Source organism: Empidonax traillii, unplaced genomic scaffold (genome assembly GCF_003031625.1).
Source record: "Empidonax traillii isolate 1590-97213 ecotype Southwest subspecies unplaced genomic scaffold, ASM303162v1 scaffold1019:size274861, whole genome shotgun sequence".
Classification (NCBI taxonomy): Eukaryota; Metazoa; Chordata; class Aves; order Passeriformes; family Tyrannidae; genus Empidonax; species Empidonax traillii.
The window spans coordinates 97,854-117,317 of record NW_020956212.1 but is presented as its reverse complement, the minus strand read 5'-3'; the positions used below and the strand labels follow the sequence as shown (position 1 = coordinate 117,317).

Below are 19,464 nucleotides of genomic sequence, written 5' to 3'. Positions count from 1 at the left end.
GGGCAGGGAGAGGGCATTTCCCCACATCCAGATCTGTTGAGCACAAAAACTGCAGACGTGCCCAAACCTTCCCAATGTGCTGCAGAGTCGTGCAGCTGTCTCCTTCCTCAGCCCCTTCCAGATTCAAATGCAAATCAGATTTGATGGCCTCAGTCTGTAATTTCGTGCTGCGCAGTCCCCTGCTATGCACATTAGGGAAACTGGAAGCGTCTTTTCCATCTATTTTCCTTTTAAATCGCTGGCAAGATTTGCATTAAGGGCTGGATAAAATCCCTAAATGGGAATCTTCAAGGACTGTGAGAGTTTTGCAAAGAAACTTTGCAAGAAAGCAAAGGATAACTCAGGTTAGCAGAGTTATCGGTGAGTTTGATCCTTGTCCCTCCATCTGCCCTGGAACCTGTCCCTGCCAGGGTGAGCTGGGCACAGGCCGAGGGGCTCGGTACCCAAGGGTGCTGCTGATCTCACTCACAGAGGAGGGAAAGAAGGAGGAGGAGGAGTTACTCTCAGCTACCAAACATATTGTGAGGGGCCTCTGCCGACTGGCACAACTCAAAAATTCGGGGAGGAAATAAAGAACCAAAAGAAACGCGAGACTTCAAAGATCTGGGATGGAGACGACCGAGGAACATGAAGGCCCTGCCTCAGGTGCCAGGCCGTGCCCCCACCCCCCCCCCCCATCCCCCATGCAGCCCCCAGGGGTGCCATACTCACTGTTGGGGTCCACGTTCTCGCACAGCTCGGTCTTGGCCTCGCCGTTGGGGCGGTCGCTGGGCTTGTGCGAGAGCCGCGACGACATCGTGGCCGCCGTCACCACCGCCTTGAAGCTGCGCTTGCGCTTCTGCACGTTGAGCTCGGGGTGGAAGATGATGATGTAAACCTTCGGCATGTAGAGCATCCCCAGCGCCACCGAAGCACTTAGGTTCATGGATATGGTGAGTGTGGTGGTTTGTATGTAGAGCTGGGGGACACAACGAGACACACCGTTACTCGTCAGGCGTCTTCCAGACACTCAGCACCCGCAGACGAGCAACCTGTAACCCAGGAGTGTGAGCTGAGAGCCTGGCCCTGCATCCACCGCCAGGCCCAGCACGGATCACCTGCCTGATCCATCAGCAACCTCTTTGAGGCTCCATCCTGCAGACTTCATTGTCCTTACCCACAGTATGTTATGGCACAGCTTCTGCCTGTTTATTTGGACTGAAATAACTCCGATCTAAATTAAAACTCGGGTCAGCTGCCAGCTACCAAAGGGGAACTGGAACAACACAGCTAGTAAAACTTTCTTGCTTTTAAAAAAAAAATTGAAAAAAGTGGGATTTTCTCAGTTTTCCTGTACTTTAATTCTCTACAGTTAATTGAAATAACTTTGCAGAGAGTACACAATGGTTTCTGTGCTCGTGACGTTCAGTTATGCTCTTTAATAGGAAAAAATAGCATATTTTTAAGTCAGACAGCAGGTGCTTCAGTGGAAGGAGTATTCAGAAAAACCACAGGGATTCAGAAATGTACTCTGAAAAAATACAGGGGTAGAAAAGCCTTTTTTTACTCCTTTTAAAAAAAGTATCTTTTCACTTAAACTAGAACAATCCTCATGACTTGAGAGGATTCAGCACAGTTAAAAGGCACAGAGACAGCACAATACAGATGTGAGGGAGCTGAAGAGGCAGCAGTGTCTCTGTGGATCCTCTTCAGGAATTAAACATATAGGAAATCCATGGAGATGGGAAAATCATCACACTTTGAGGGTGGTTTCTTAAGAACACTAGTTCCTCTTCCCCCCTCTATTCACTGCTAATCAGTCTGAATTTCTGATGGAAAAATTCCCTGAGCAAATCTAATGGCAGCATAAAATGCTGACTCTGCCCAGGTATCTCCAAATGCCCATATTTATTAAAATACAGGTGTCTCCAGACTTGCCAGTTGTATCCAAGCACAGTTGCTACTACAGTGACCAAGGCCTGCCCTGGAAGCCTTTCAGAAACACAAGAACATGCTGTGCACAGATGTGTCTCTGTACAGTTCCTGAGAAGCAGAAATCAAAGTGCTTTCTGCAGTTTTTTTTGCTGATTATCAGATGGAAATGACCCTGGCCATGCCAGCAGTGTTGCCCCAGTCAGGACCCTGGGACACAGTCCAACGTCTGGGCCAGAGGGATCCCCTGGTTAAAGCCCTGCCCAAGGAGAAGCCCTTCCCACCAGAACCACTTCTGACAGGCCACCCCTGCCCCCTGCTCTCCTAAAGCCACCACACCAAACTCCTGCAAACAGCCCCAAAATGGTCGGTCTGCACTGGAGCTGATTGTCCTGTCCAGGGGGCACAGGGAGGGGGCACAGGGAGGGGGCCACCACACCCCCTGACCTTCTTGTCTGTATTTTGACAGGGCAGTTCCTGCCCCAGTGCTGAGCCCCTGAGCAGCCACAGGCTACCTGAGATGGTTTTCCATGGGCTGCTCCAGTGGGGAACTGGCCTCACTGGGAGGTGACTCACCCTGGGGACGGGTTGAGCCAACCTTTTCCCCTTGATCCGGGCTGCTGCAAAAGCTGCCACCAGCAGAGCCCCAGGAATGGTTTTCTCCAGCACACATGGGTGCTAGTGTTTATTTCTTGCTGCTATGAAGGGGTCAAAGGTGAAACGATTATTTAATCAAAGGGGTCTTTTGCAGCAGCCCTCAGCCAAGTCCCCACCTTGGAAATGCTGATGGGAGATAAAAGGAAGGGGAGAAAGGAGCGTTTGTAGAACAAGGCAGGCTGAGTGACACACAATGCTGCTCATGACAAATGGGAGCTGTGCAAAGATAAGGGAACTAATAGATATGCTTATTATGCAGAGCCTCAGTTTTATGTGTTTTATCTCTGCTTTGTGGTTTTACCAGTCAGACATAAAAATGCAGTTTACGTGAAACTATTTCATTTCTTATTTCACTTCTTCTGATAAACTCTGGAAAGAGCTTTAGATGAATGCAAATGGGTGACTTCAAGTACAAAGGATCAGATTCAGCTGACAATGGGACTCTAATAACTCAGGCGTGCCTTTTACAGCTGACTGGTGAGCCTGGCAGCTCCCAGACCCGAGATTAAATTAAGAAATTAAGATGCAGATTTAATGGGAGATTGTCGAGTTTGACATGAGTGAGAGCTGGGATTGAGCTTACCTGACCTGGAGGAGAGAAGGCTTTGGGTGACCTAATCAGACCTTCCAGTGCCTGAAGGGAGCTCCCAAGGAAGATGGAGAGACACAATTTACAAGGGACAGGGCAAGGGAGAATGGCTTCACATTGCCAGGGGGCATTTTGGGATATTGGGAAGGAATTCTTGGCTGTGAGGGTGGGGATGCCCTGGCACAGGTTGCCCAGAGAAGCTGTGGCTGCCCCTGGATCCCTGGAAGTGTCCCAGGCCAGGTTGGACGGGGCTTGGAGCACCCTGGGCTGGTGGAAGGTGTCCCTGCCCATGGCAGGGGGTGGAATGGGATGGGCTTTGAGGTCCATTCTAAGCCAAACCATTCCAGGATTCTAATGTTATCAGTGGAAATGAAGGCTGTCTAAAAACAACGTGATGTTGGTCTGGGCAAGTTCAGTCCCATGAAGGGTTTGAAGCCACATTTCCCATGACAGAAGCACAAAGTCATGCTGGAGGATCACCCTCACTCACACCCCCTTCTCTCTCAAGCACATTCTGAAGTTTGACAGCTTTTGACTTCCCACACTGTTACAAATGCATGGACTTTGAAGCAGGAACTGGAGAAAACCCAACCCTGAGGACATCATTCACATGCAAAAGCACCCAGATTTTATCACTTCTTTTACATAAGTGATTTCCATTTGAATTTTAGATTTCTGTGTTTTCCAGATTCTTGCTTTATTCATGCAAATGACTAAAATTACCTTCAAAACCTTGAGAGAAAATTAGACTGGTCTGGAACACACACATCTAATAACCAGAGATTTTTATAGGGCAAATTATATCAATGGATATTTTGCATGAATGTGATTTCTCTGGGAAGAAAAGCACTGCAGGATCAGGCCTCTGACTCTTTGCTAACTCAGTGGAGAGATTTCCAGCTCCTGAGCCAAGAGAACTGAACTTATAGTTTATATAATAACTGAACTGATAGCTGCAGATTTAGAAAAGTCCCTTTAGGAGTCAGAAGTACTTTCTTGTACGCTAAAGCTTTGCCTTCAGTCTAATCAGGAGCAACTGCTCCTTTTCTCCAATTCAGCTTTCTAATTATGCACTGAATTGTGTTATTTTGCAATATGGAAATAAAGTGGTAACTTGAGATATTTTTGGACTCGTGTTATTACAAGCCAATTTATCTCACTTTTATATGGGAATTAAAACAAATGTTCTTACAGATGAAGTAGACAGTTTATAAATCTCCCAAAAGGCTCTTCCAGGTCATCTGAAGATTCCATCTCATTCTCTACATTATGTCGTGTAAATATAAGAACGAGAAACACTTTTTAATAACAATGAAAATCAGCTTCCACTGCGTTACGTGTTTGTGGAAACGTGGGAGGTAAAAAGTCTGGAATATCAGTGTGCTCTCAGCCATTCTGGTGTCTGATGCCTCTGCACAGCCCATGTGGGGAGGGGAGGTCCTGCAGCACCCCCTGCTCTGGGCAGCACCCCAGCCTCTCTGAAATCAGCCCCAAGGCAAACACTGCTCCCTTGCTGGGACAGCTTCATTTCTGGGAGTTTCAGGCAGCAACAACTTCACCCAGACACCCAGCTGTGCCTTCCCACCAGGACTGCACGCTGCTGCTGTCTGAGAAATGCAGCTTGTCACACGTGAAGCAGCTCTGCCAGCTCTCCTTCCTGACCTGGCTCAGCAAGCAGGGCTGGGAACGAGATGATCTTCAAGGTCCCTTCCAACCCAGACTGTTCCATCATTCCATGACATGATTTTACACTGACCTTTGCCTTTCTGTGCTCCAGGGTGGCCTTTGCACAGGCTGTGGAACAACCCCTGTGACCACTGGAGTTCCCAGCCCTCCTCACCTCAGGACCAACCCCAGGCTCCTGTGAAGAGCCTTTCTGAGCAGGAGGATGAACTCACGATCACCTTATGGTTCTGTCGAGAAACATCCTTGCTCATGTCCAGCACTCTGCATGTCTGGGTGCCCAGGAAGGGTCACCAGCCCAGGGACAGCGTCACCAGCCCAGGGACACCAGCCCAGGGACACCAGCCCAGGACAGCACCACCAGCCCAGGGACACCAGCCTAGGACAGTGTCACCAGCCCAGGGACAGCGTCACCAGCCCAGGGACAGCGTCACCAGCCCAGGGACAGTGCCACCAGCCCAGGGACAGCGTCACCAGCCCAGGGACAGCGTCACCAGCCCAGGGACAGCGTCACCAGCCCAGAGCAGGCAGGTAATGCCTGTGAGCAGTTCTGTCTCAGCACGCTCCTCGCAGCAGGAGGCTCAGAGCACCAAAGGGAAATATTGGGGTCATGTTCTGAGCCAACCCCCCCCGCCTGCACAGGTGGCCAGCACGTGGCAAACAGCTCCAAAAGGACTAATTTCCAATTCCTTCTGCCTGTTCCTTCTGATGTCACCCTGTCAAAGCCAATGTGCATTTTCATGTCCTAAGAGCAGCCAACACGTCGAGGCTTTCAGCTGGCAGTTCACAGGCAAACGTGTGGAGGAAAGATGAAGTAAACTGCTGTATCGTGAATATATTGAGTATTTGAGCTCAATATTTTATGCAACTTGTTCCCTTATAATAGGAGCCTCCTTATGCAAGAAATTTGCATACATCAGAAATAAATATTTATGGCTTATATCTACAATTTGTATAATAATTCAAAATAGCAAATGTTAAAGCACTTGCTCTGAGGGTTATGATGCAGAAGGAGGAAGAATTTCGTCTCTCTTGCCTGCAAGAGAAACTCAAACAGCTTATCTAGGAGGGAATTAAATTAGTCAGATAATTGGACAGAGCAGCAATGGAAAAGCAAGTTGCTGCTTTCAAAGGGCATCTGATGGCTACAATGAAATTGAAGCAGTGTCAGAGGCAGTCCCACAAGTCAAACCACTTGTACAGCCAATATTCTGCAAAGACTCCCCATCCTTGGAAAAAGAGCTGCCTTTGCTTTCTGCAGCAGGTACAGAGACAACAAAGATGCCCAGAAACTGCTTGGAACCACCTGGGAGTTGCTCAGCCAAGAAATGAGCAGTGCTGACCTGCTTGGCTCAGGTCACCAAGGATTAAAGTGTTGGAACTGGTGCCTCCCTGGAACTGCCTCCTGAATTTCACTGTCCTTGAAGCAGAAATCTGGCACAGAAGGGTGTGCAGGAAAACAGGCTGGCAAGGACAGGAACATTTGAAGTGAGGTCTGAGCATCTCCAGCACGGAAACAGGAGGAAGGTCTGTCTGCTGTGGGTTCATCTCCACCGGTTCTGTGCTCCTGCACACCCAGCACTGCTCTGCAGCCTGCTGGCCCTGGCCTGGGGTGACAATCCTGTGTCCTACTGCAGGGGTGGGCAGCCAGAGGGGTGGCAAGGCTGTGAACCCCAGCCAGGTCACAGTGAGGACAAGCCCTCCCTGCCCTGGGAACAGAGGTGGAGACAATGGGGAGACAGAAAACAGCTGCAGGAACCTCTCCTTATTTTTCTTCCATGCTAATTACACATCCATAGACAATGGCCACCAGAATTTGAAATGGATGAAGTTTTCCCACAGGATCCCAGCCATGGCCTGGTACCCAGTGCAGTTCTGCCCACACCACCAGTGTCCTGAGCCCACCAAAGCACTTCTTGTGGGTCGCTAAAACACCTTCAGGTGAGAGGAAACTTCAGTCACAGCGGGGCTTGGCTGTATTTCAGGCACAAACAGGAGGGAATGGCTCCAGAAACCCCATTATCAATCCTCAGAACTGTCTAATACCTCTTGCTTGGCATTCCTGTTTAATAGCTCTAAAATAAGTTACACATCACCAAAAGAGACAAACACAAAGTGCAACAGAAGTAATGTACATCCCCAACTTCTATTATTAAAATAATGGCTTTTCCCTCTCTCACGGGCTGAGCACTTGGTTTTTCTGAGCTAGAAATAATTCTTCATCTGTCACTTTTTCCAAAGAAACAAGAAAAAAAAACAACAACAAAAAGAGGAAAAATGAGAAAGCCTTCATTCCAGTGCTCCCCTCGCCGCTGCACTGCTAAATTGACTGACACACAATCCTGGCATTTTAGGGTATTCACAGCCAGACTTCAGCTGCTGCTGTAAATCATATTTCTCCACACTTATTGCATTTTATTCATTTTATACATGACCAGAGATTAGAGTTCAAATGAAATAGATTTTGCTATCCTTCTTACATTCCAAACGGCACCAGTCTAGAAATCTTTAATTTTACTCACTTCGACTATTGAATAATTCAATGTAAAAGGAGAAAAAACCCCACCAACCCTGCAACACTCAGTTTGAGATGGAGAGGAAAATAAAGCAAGAGCCCAGGGCTGTGTCCCTGCAGCCTGGTGAGCCCTCCCAGCACAGGGACCCCTCCTGCAGGGACACAACAGGCACCAGAGCCACTGGGGAATGTCACCCCCAGAGGGCTCTGAGAGGGGGAAAGATGAGGCAAGAGCCAGGCATGAGTCCACCCTCACCCTGAAACGTGATTTGAGAAGGTGTGATCATGAACTGACCCTTTTCCAGCAATATAATATCATGGAATCACAGAGTAGCTGGGGTTTGGAGGGACCTTAAAGCTCATCCAGTTCCACCTTCCACCATCCCAGTTTGCTCAGGGATAGTGGTGATGCTCTGCAATCACCAACATCTGCCACCACCATCCTCTACCCTTAGTTTCAAGAGAAAAGTTGTGGAAGAGTTGAAATCATTCCCTCAGACCAACCCTGAGCATCCAGTGGGAAGCCAGCCCAGCAGAAACCCTCCTGATGAACTTCCCGAAATATCCCGAGGATCAAACGCTGCCCAGCCAGCCCTCCCACCCACCCACCCACCCACCAACACTGCTTCCTCACCAGGCTGCCACTGAGGAACACGAGGCAAAGCTCCAGCACCCCTTCTCCTACATTATTAAAGCATTCCAAACAGAAAACAAACCCAGGCCAAACCATTTCAAGACAATTCCATCTACGTTAGATGGAGGAACGAGCAGGAGGAACAGCAGTGGAAGGTACTGGTTATAGAAAGAAAAACAAAGTGCAAGTTAATGTGTGTATAAGTAAACACACAGATGGGCAAGGAAATGGGGAATAAAAATATTATGGCCCTCATAAATGGTCATGCATAATAAATCAGGTTTAAAGGACCTGGCACACAGAGAAGCCACTCAGCTTTCTGGAACTTTACTTTGCAGTCATTCAGGATACATGGAGCTAATAAATAGTCAAAAAAACACCCCAAGAATAAAGAGGTATTTTTAAAAACAGAACTTTAGATGCTGATTGTGTTGAGGGGAATGTCTCTGATCAGCAGGTTAAGGAATTAAATGCTCTCAGGAGAAGTCTCCATCAGATCAGAAGAGGTGCTGGCATTTAGTACTCAAGACAGGAAAAGCTGGAGTAATGTTTGGGTTTCTCTGTCTTCCCACACTGCAGGTTCTTTTCTCTGGAGTAAAAAGCCCCAGGTTGGAGAAGAGTGAGCAGTGCCAGGACAAGGGGGGATGGCTTCAAATGGAAAGAGAGCAGGGTTGGATGGCATGGGGACATGGGGGTATTTGTTCAAATGATGATCTCAGAGGTCTTTTCCAACCTTAATGATTCTGTGATATTCCAGCCCCACTGCCATAACTTTCGGGATGCCCCTGGGAAGGATCAAACATTTCCCTTCCACCCTTTGCACTTTGGAGCCTTCGGAAGCTGCTTGAGAAAGGCAAGGCAGGAATCATCTGCAGATGTAAAGAATGATCCTTTGAGGAAAAGCAGGACGGAAAGCCACCAGCAGGAGCTTCTAAAACTCCCTTCAGCTCCCAGGTTGGCTCTTCACATGCAGAACATTCCTGTCAGCATGGGCAGAGGAGGTGACACGGAGTGTACTGTGCAGGTGGCTCCTCTGCCCAGGTGAGGTCACAACCAGCCACGGGCTCAGCAGTGAGAGCAGCTCCTGGATCTGCACGAGGTTGTCATGGCAATGGAAACTGCGAGTGCAGCCCAGGGGAGCTGCAGCTTTGCCTTGACAGCGCTGGGAAATGCTGCCAAAATTATTCATAGCCTGGAAACGAGAGGCACCAGTGCCCTGCTGGTTCTCTGCCCACTCAGTGCTGTTTAACCAGGCTGGGGGCTGCAGCTTTCCTGACTTTCATTGCCCAGTAAATCACTCAGTTGCACATCATGACAGCAAACAGCCCCTTCAGATAAGATGTTCAGGTCTTGCAATGAATTCATAATCCAGAATAAAAATGAGCATTTTCATAGCTCTCTTATCACCTGCAGTAACCCAGTAAGCCAATACTGAGGGGGGAAAAAAGAAGGCAAATAAAACAGCCAAGCCCCAAAGCAGCCTTACACAAGGGGCCAATCTCAGCCAGTGCTGCAGGGCAGCCCCATGAGGGGGATCTCCTGCTCTGACTGGAGTCCAGAGGGAGCTAGGAAGGCTCATGTGCACTCTCAGTGCCTGTCCCACTCAGTGTAGTCCAGGCTTTCCTGAGCTGCCGGTCTGGAGTCCTAACAAAGCCAAAAAGCTGGTATTCCAGCCCATGCCATGCTCCTAAAGGAGAGCAGGGATCCCTGCAGAAGGTTCATCTCACAGAACAACTTCAACACTTTTCTGTCCTTTCACTCCAATTTTTGTCCCCCCCAGTCCAGCCACATGAATGTTTTATTTCTGTGCAGCTCCTCTAGCCCAGCTGGGTGTCTTTCTCTGAGATAAAATGCTTTTTTTCTGAGTCACTCCAGTTAAAAGATTCACTTCCATTCACTTCAGCAACTGAACTCCCTCCATCTACTGCCATACCAGGCTTGCAAAAAACTCACCCCAAATCATCCCCCAGCTGAACTAAAATCCCTCAGCATTCCTAGAAGAACAAGACTCACTCCCCTCCCCAGCTGGGTGCAATACCTTTCATAACAGTGGCATTCTGACCATGCACCTTGGTGATGCTCTGGCTTTGTCACGTTGATGCCCATGAGGCTGCACCTCAATAAAAACTCCAGTTTTGGGGGACATTTTCTGCAGAAATCTGTGTTTTGCTGTTAATTTGGCAGTGGCAGGGGACTCATTTCTGGGAGCATCCCTTTGTGCACACACTCGTTCTGTCCCTCCCTTCCCATTTCTCCCAGAGCATTCCTCACCAGCCACCTTTAGGAATTTAAACCCTGGCACAACAAGGAAAATAATTCCTTGTAATAAAGAAAAAAAGTTAACCCCCCAGCCAACCAACCAAAGGGATTTCAGCGGTGGGGAGTGGGCAGACAACCTTGGTTTGCCCCACACGTGGTTTCAAATGTGCCCACAAGAAGGATGACCCCAAATAGTTCCCCCCCCCCCCCCCCCCCCCCCCCCCCCCCAGATGCACCCCTGAAGTCCTGCCAGCAAACTGCAGCATCTTCCTGCCTGGAAATGCCCTTTCTGAGGCTCAGCCACACTCTGTGAACACAGCCAGCTTTGTGCCAGTGCCTGCCAGCACAGCCCCCCTCCCCTGCCCATCGTGGGGGCTCCCGGCTCACTCCCCACCATCCAGCACTGCCCTGCTCCAAACAGGCTCCCTGTGCCCTCCCTCAGCATCCACCACAGCACCCACCATCCCACAGGAACGCGGCCAGGCCAGGAGAGAGCATCAGGAACCCAGAAGGGCTCTGGGATTGTTTGGGAGCAATCATCCCCGTGGTACAGGGGGGCACTGCTAGGTGTTAATTTTCTCTATTATTCCTTCAGAGCTGTGCAAGTTTGCATTTAATTAACTCAGAGACTTGAGCCAGCCAGTTCTTGTTGCTACTAATGTATCACAATTAGAACAAACGGTTGCCATGGCAATTGCACAATCCATCATAATTCCTGCACCGCTGGCCTTGCCTTCACGCAGTCCTGGGGTTCTGTGACTCGCAGATGGGCGGTTATTGTTATGCTAAACTGGGAACGGGTAATCCCACCATACAAGATGATTTAGGTGCTCATTTCAATGAGATTTAATTACAAAAAGTCTATCATTTTAGCAACTGCCAAATTCCAGTCGCTGCTGGATCCCCCATGTCGTTGGGAGGTACCCCCTGTGCATCCACACTAATTCACAACGTCACAAAGAGCTTCCTCTCTTCATCACCAAACACTGCCCTTTGTATCATAGGAATAATCCAAATCTCCATCTCAGATGCTGCAATAACAAGTTACAGCAACATCCAAACCATTTTCCAGTGTGGTTTAATGAGGTCACACCATGTCCTGCATCATCCCACCACGGCTCTCAATTCCTCCTTACCAGCTCCAAGTTAACTCTGGAATTAGCTCCCCCATTGCCACACCTCAGAGGTAACACTGAATTCACTCTGAACTATTTAGAGCTCCTCAGCAGCAGTTTCCTTTGGGGTACTCAAACTGAAAGGAATCTGGAGCATTACAGGGGGAGAAAAAAGGGGGTTTTAAGCCAAAATCATCTCAAATGTTTAACTCATCCACCGTCTGACAAAAGCTAATGGCCCACAGACCCTATTCTGCATCTCTACCTTATTAAACACATTTTAACAGGATGAAGAGCCAAAGCCTGTTTATTGCTGCCCTCTGAGCTGCACATCAGCTGCACATCAGCTGCACATCATCTCAGCCTTGACCAAGCTGTATTTACTGACTGCTGTCCCCAGCACACGTGAGGAGATAGATGGGGAGGACTTGTATCTCCTTCATCTCTGCACGAGGAAGCCACAAGGAAGCTTGTAAATACAGAGCTGAATTTGTGACAAACTGTACCTTCTGTCAGCGACGAGCCCGGGGCCTCAGGGGAGCGAGAGCATCCAAAGGAGGGAATTTTCCGAGTGCGTGGTTGCAATCCGGCCGAGCCAGCCCCGCTCCCGCAGGGAAGTTGACTCCAACAAATGTTGTCTCAGGCATTACCGCCCCTTTTCTTCCCCAGAACTCCTTTGCTCGGGTCTAAGCCAGACTAAATCCAGAGCCAGCGCTCGGCACACGCAGCAATTACCAACAGGGAGATTTAGAGGCCCTGACCTTTCTTTCTTATCTTCAGTCATTATCAGATTTCATCTTCCAGTCAATAAAATCCGCTAAAACGACATTGATTTTGAAGTTCTGCAGAATCCAATCACTTGACTTCCTTGGTCCTCCAATTAAAGCACCAGCATAAATCTTAACAACTTCCTAATGCCAGTTTTCGCAAGACTTTCCCCAGCTGTAATCGCGTTTAAGCACCTTAGTTAAACTAATTGATTTCCATTCCCTCTAGTTACCATCACCTAACACAATCAGTGCTGAGCTTCCCAGAGCATGCACCCTCCAGCTCACCGGTGAATTGCTGTTGTAGTTCAGTTGTTAGCAGGATCTGTTCCACCGCTAAAAAGAGCTATCTTGTCTTCAAATTATATTTAATTATCTCCGTTAAACATTACAGGCTGCTCTGATGTTGGCAATGTAAATCAGAGGGAACAAGAGGACGATGATAGCACACTGTTCATCACATGTTTTGTCCTCCTACTCTCTCTGCACTCCTTAAGTGTCTCGAGAGGTGAGGCCAACGCAGATCTTGTGAACACTCGAGGTATTCATTTCTCAATACACATATTATTTTTTACTGGTGAAACAATGAGACTCAGGGGCATGGGCAGGGTTAAACCTCAGCTTTCCCTGCTCCGGCAGAGGCAGTTAAGGGCTGAACGGATGTTGTTCAATGGGCAATTAACAGCGTGAGAAAAGCTGAGTGAGCAACCCCTCCTTTGTAAATACGAGTTTCACCTCGTTCCTCCTCGCTGCGTTTTGTCACCACGGATACTTCAGCCATTCAAAGGCCAAAACAGATTGAATAATCTCCCGGTAGAGCCCTGACATCATTAGCTGAGAAGTGCTAAACCTGGGAAACCCTCTCATGGAGGCGTGACAATTACCGAGGTCACTGCTGCCCATCCATCAGCGAGACCTGGCTGGGAAACACCTGCCAGGTAAGGGAGCTCGTCCTGTAAAATCGGCTGTGGGTACAGTCCAGGTGCTGCCCACTCCCCTCCCACTCCACTCCTTACTTTGGGATAGAAAACACTCGGATCTGCAGTCCCTGCAGAGCCGGCCACCACCAGCACAGACAGAGTTTGCCACGGAAACGATGTCAGCCCACAAACCTGCAGAGGGAAAGGCCTGCCTTGGGGTTCTTGCCCGCTCAGCCCGCGGGGATGGCTCTGCCGCAGCTCCTGCACCCCAAAGTCGTGGACTGAACTTCTCTCTGAGAGCCTTTTCACTTGTCACAAGGCATCGATCCTCTGCCCTAAAACATCATCAGTGTCCCCAGAGCTGCCAGGGACACACGGGCAGAGTGGGAACTGCTGGCACCCCGTGCCTGTGCCCGAGGGGGCTCTGGCTGTGCCCGCTGTCCAACAGGGACCCCTCAGTCCCTCCCCAGCCAGGTGGAACGGGCTCAGAGCAGCTCAGACACTGCAGGGGGAGCTGGCCAGGACCACAGGACATGTCCTGCTGGTGGCTGTGCTGCTCCCCCAGAACTCACAGCCCCACAGGGCACTGGCACGACATGACTGGGGTGCAGCACTCCCAGCTCTGCTGCCTGGGGAGCAGGATCCTCACTGGCTGTTTTCGCTGAATCCTTCTGCATGAATACAAACCCAGATTTTAAAAGAGCTGTTACTTCAAAATGCAGAACTATAAACATGCCCCAAATCCCTTTTGACAAGATACAGTTGGGACACGAGTTTTTTTGCTTCAGTCTACAAGAATTCATTGTTGTTTCTTTTTAAGCTTTTGCTAAGTTTATGCCTCAAAGACAAAACACAAGGCAATTTCTATGACTGAGTATGATGGCTTCTACTTTTATTACTATTACAGGCCTGCTTAAACCACTTAAAACAACAAATAAATCCTTCAGGTCAATATTTTTGTGTATAGTAAAACCTACCCTTTGCCGTGCACTGAATTGCCCTTGCTGGAGTGAAAATGCTCTTTCCAGAGTAGCAAACCCAGCAATATGTGGCTCACTGCCATGCACATGGGACCTGATGGTTTGGTGTTAGAGGATCCTAGAGTAAACTGCCACGATCTCCAGGATCTCTTCATTCCACACTGCTTTGGGGCAGGACAATGCCATGGCACTACCCATGGGAAGTGTTGTGATGCCCATCCCACAGGCTCCCTGACCAAATCAGTGCAGAAGTTCACCTGGCTGCCTCCTGCCTCTCTCCTGGCAGTTTCTTTGCTCCTTCCACTTTGTTTCTGTTTATTGTAAAGCAAAGAGAAGAAAATTTCCACTCCAGCTGCGTGACCAAAGCTCCTTCTGCACGAGGGTACTTGATTTGGGGCCTTTGCAGGCTGCTTTCATAAGCCACTCACAGGCAGTGACAAAAGTGCTTAAGGACCCATTCTTTCTGCTGAAAGCCTTGATCAAACAAAACCCTGACTCCAGCATCCAAGTTCAGCAAGAAAATTGAGAAACATCTGCATAACTCACATTGTATTGAATAAGCCCTTCATGGTTTCCCTTTTGTTGCTGGATGAGCTTAGAATCAGCAGCCATTATTTCTTACTCAAAATACCATTATTATGTTTCTACAATACCCGTGGGGTTCAGAAACTGGCTGTGATCTGCTCACAGAAATGCTCCTTCAGCTCCTGGATTTGGCTCCCAACGCCGACCAGGAGCTCCGGGATTTCTCTGCAAAGATGATTAACTCTGGTTCAAACACAGCAGCAGAAAGGGGGACAGGGTTTCTGCATCTAAAATCAGGCTGAACTATCCCTCACATACCCAGCAGAGCACACCAACCTCTGGCCACCTCTTGGGGACAATCCCATTGAGACTGCCGTGGGGAATGACCTTCCAATACCACCCAGGATCATCCCACCCTGAAAATGCATGCTGGGAGAAAATCAGAGCTGCAGAAATACATCAGTCCCTCTGGGAAACCACATTATCTTTGGGATACACTCATCTGAAGCCTCACATATGCAGGAATTTCAGAATAACTCAGACAATCGTTAAGGTTGGAGAAGACCTTTAGGATGATCAAGTCCTGCCATGGACCCAGCAGCACCACCATGTTCACCACCACGCTTTGTCCTCAAGTGCCACCTTCTCATGTTTTCTGAACACCTCCAGGGATGGTTTCACCATGCTTGTGAAGATACTTTATCACAAATGGAAACTACCAGCAAAGACATTCAAACATAAACTTACCCCCCCCTTGGGGCAAATAATTTGACAATTAATTCCTCGTTAACTAACTTTGAAGAGCTATTTTATAATCATACATTCACCCCTTGTTCCTATACATAGCTACCTCTAGCCCAGCACTACTCAGAGTGTTATTCCCAAAACAGGGTTTGGCAAGACTGAGATTTTCCCTTTGCTGCCACAGAAATACAAACTGGAACCCCCCCCCAGTCCCTCCCAGCAGTGTGGAATGGGCCCTGCAACAGCTCTGCTGGGGAAATTATGCTGTCAGCTCGAGTGGGTTTGACATTCAGAGATACCACAACGCAAGCAAAGAGAAAAGTTTCATCAACACAGTAATTACTCCTCTGGACTCCACGGAGCCGCAATTATTTCCCGGTGAGGGACTGTCAGTTTGTGCTGCAGATAAAAACTGTTGATAGGGCTGCCAGGGGCCCGTGCAGAGATGGCTTTTCAGATGTAAAACCCTCCTGGCAATCCTACGTTTTCTGAAAAAAAATAAGGATCCAAAAAAGTACATGTCAACACTATGCATTAAACACCTACACGTTTTTCCCTTTTAAAATTGTGTTGCTTTTTAGCCAAAGGCAGTGAAGTTCACACTAGAAATTCCAGGGGAAAAAAAAAAAAACAAACCAGAACTTTCTTCCCCTCTTTCCCTTTTTTGAAAGCAGTCAGTGCCTGTCTGTGCACTGCACAGAGGTGGTCAACCTGAGAGCCACAGCTGGGCTCAGAACAGGCCACGGGCAAAGGCTCCAAAAACATTCCTAAATCTGCTCTTCTGGTCAAGGGGAGATTGTCCAGCCTTGGGACTCCTGGTTAACTGGGCAAATGGAAATGCAGGAGGCTGAGGAGGAGCTGGATCCGACTCCTCGTGCCAGTGACTTGGAGCAGCATCACAGCTGCACCAGTGGCATGGAGGGAGGGCCAGGCTGGATCTCAGGGAAAGGTTCTTCCCCCAGAGGGTGGTTGGCACTGAACAGGCTCCCCAGGGCAGTGGGCACAGCCCCAAGGCTGCCAGAGCTGCAGGAGGGTTTGGACAACGCTCTGAGGGACAGGGTGGGATTGTTGGGGTGTCCTGGGCAGGGCCAGGGGTTGGAGTTGATGACCCTTGTGAGTCCCTCCCAGCTCAGGATATTCCATGATTCTATACTTTCCCCCTCTATAGTTCCACCTCTTTTCTGGGTTCCATTTATTTCTCCATCTTCCCAAATAGTTTTTTTTCCCTGTCTCCTCAGCACAGATGGGAATGGAAAAGGCTGGAATCATCACAGCAAAGAGATCCCTCAGTGTTGACATCAGACATCAAAGCTGCTGCTCTCAGGCTTCAAAGTGTCCCTTGGGGACGTTAACAAAGTCCTTTCTGCTTAAACGAATCCATCTCCGCTATGAGACAGCACATCCAAATCCAAATGTGGTATTATTGCTCCATTAGGAAGATACCTGCTCCAATAATTGAAAATTCCGCAAAAAGAATTGATTGTTAATTATCTTTTAGCTCTCCCCTCTACCTTCCTGGGAGGAATTACCGTACGAGCAGGAACGCGACGACTGCGCCGCTTCCTCCTGATGTCAGCTGTGGCAGCCCCTGGCTGGGATGGACCCCCCTCCTCAGGTAATTATGTGGAACATGATTGTGGCCTTGGGCTCTGCCTGCTCAGTGTTTGCAATTAGATTGTTCTACAAAGGTAGATATTAACATTAAAGGAGCATTACAGTGCAGCAAACGTGACAAACCAGAGCACGGTGCCTGCGCCTTCTGCTCCTGCTCTTTGAAGAATCATAATCACCGTTAATTTATGGGCTGCTGAGGAGGATCTAATTACTCCAGTCAGCCCTTATTTCACTCAGAGTGTGCATGTCTGCTGTTACCTGCCTTCCAATACCTGCCTTGACAGCACAGACCTGCAGTCTCAGTGCTCCTGCAGCCTTTCCCCTGCCTGGCTGCACCTGCGGGGCTCTGGCCATGGGCAGATGGGAGATCCCCCAGGTGGGATCAGCACAGGGGGAAATCCCTCTTCCTCAAGAGCCCTGACCTGGCAACACGGTGCAGCACTGGGGTAATACCTTTCCTACCAGAACATCTTCATCCTTCCAAGATGCTGCCTTGAAGAAGAAACCTCCCAGCAAAGCACCAGGGAGAGGAAAACAAAGGTGTGGCAAAAGATGGACAAATTCAGAACTCAGAATTCCCTCAGCACTCACCACTTCATTGAGCAGATGTAATTACTGACTTTCTCCTTTTGGGTTAAATCAGCAGCACTGACACGTTAAAAGCCTTTTAATTTGTCTGGCTTTGACTAGAAACAGCACCCTTTCCATCTGAACACCAAATGAATGCAGGAGGTAATAAAGTAAATCTCACTGAGAACTTTCCTGAGAAACTGTTTAAGATTTTCGATTAGTTCTACAGAAATTAAATTTGAAACTCTACAGACACTCAAAGGTTTTCACGAGGGTTTTGATACACTTTTCAGTAGTGCTGTTATATAACCTGATAAAAACCCAGGCACCAGATCATTTTCGTAATGAAGGTTATCACCCTCCCAAAAATTCCACTGATTATTTCACTTCTAGATTTCAAAGAACACCTAATTTCCCCTCAATTAAAATGCAGCCCTCCAATGCTGCACAAAAGTGGATTTTATTGAATACTCAGTGCTTGGAGGATCTCCAGACCTCACAGCTCCAGCCTGGAGGGCCTGAACTGAAATGAGGTGAAGCTGCTCTTCAGTTCAGGCTTTTCTCAGGAGAACTCTAATGCCAGAGCCTTAAATTCCAGATAGTGTTCTCAGGGATGCAATTGAGGCTGGATAAAACGAAGAACTTCAGCATCTGAACATGCAGATCCCTGAGATAATGAAATGATGGGCAAAGTGAAAGTGCATCACTGAGAGAAATTAATATCTGTGGTTAATTGATGCAGGTCCCATTACCAGACTCCTTTAAACAGAAGCTGCAATCCACGAGTGTCCTGTGTGAGCCCCAAATTATGGTGCATACAGAGTCACAGCCCCTGTGAGCCTCAAAGCCTGATTTTCTCCACCATCCAACAGTATAAAACTCCAACAAATATTGCATTAAATTCCTCATAACTCCCAAATCCACACAGGTAGTTGCTATAGCAACTGTCAGCTCAAGCCTTCCCAGGGGAGAAAATAAAAGTGTGTCCTACCTGGCTAATTGCTATTTGTGTTACAGAGAATTGAAGGGTAACTTAGTTTCACCAAAAAATAGAACATAGACTGAAGTGCTCCCATGCTAATGTGACATTATTTAATCCGAATAAGAATCCACTTTGCATGTGCCTTCAAATTATAGTATTTATGGAACATTCAACACAATAAGTAAAAATGTTGCTGCCAAATATGCCTGACTTCTCCTGCTTATTGATTGGAATAAAAGGGGCATTAAACAAAATAGAGAAACAAGAAGAAAGGTGGAAGAGCTGATGGGATTAGGGACTTCAAATTTCATAGTGCTTGAATTACAACAAAAAAACCACCCAAACCAACAAAAGCTGACAACCTGGATCCAAAACCAAGCTGATGGAAGCTGGGGACTGTAGGGTCAACCATTCCCCATTTCTCATCATTCCAGGAAGAACAAAGCTCCCAAGCAGGGCGACCACACTGGCTGAACAACCACCATCACTCACTCAGAGGCACAATTAGAACCTTTTTAACTTGCAAAAAGTCCTGAAAATCACTCAAGAAAAACTCCCATCTGGAGGATATATTCAGGAGCACGCTGACAGTTACTGCTGTCTTGTAAACACATCCAGAAATGTATTATTTTAATCTTAGCACAATTACTAAATAAGAGCAATCACAGCTCCGAGGCAGCAGAACCTCCGTGGAACACAAAAATAACCATGACATATCTCTCTATATTAGTCCAGTGACATAATTTGAGAAAACCAGGTCCTAGGGGGGTGTTCAGTGCACACAAGTGCATCTGCAGGTGGTTAGAGAGCACAGTTATGGACTTCAGGCCTGCAGAGACAGCGAGTCCTTTCCATCTGACCATTCCAGCCCTGGCGAGTTCCCCCAGTGCTGGTGCTGCGGGGTGTGAGGGGCACAGGAAGCCATCCATCTGCACACAGTGCCAGGCAGGAGCTGGGCAGGAGAGGGGCCTGCCATGCCCACCCTCTGGAGCACACTGA

The 19,464-nt window shown here is 48.3% G+C and overlaps 1 protein-coding gene across 4 annotated transcripts in view; it reads right to left on the bottom strand.

Moving 5' to 3' along the window:
• Nucleotides 1-19,464, bottom strand: part of LOC114068243 (metabotropic glutamate receptor 7) — a 137,936-nt gene that overhangs the window by 20,961 nt on the left and 97,511 nt on the right. For all 4 annotated transcript variants that reach the window (XM_027904196.1, XM_027904194.1, XM_027904195.1 and 1 more), the window contains exon 8: nt 712-958. In XM_027904196.1, the coding sequence (XP_027759997.1) occupies nt 712-958 (247 nt within the window). The remainder of the gene's footprint in view (nt 1-711; nt 959-19,464) is intronic.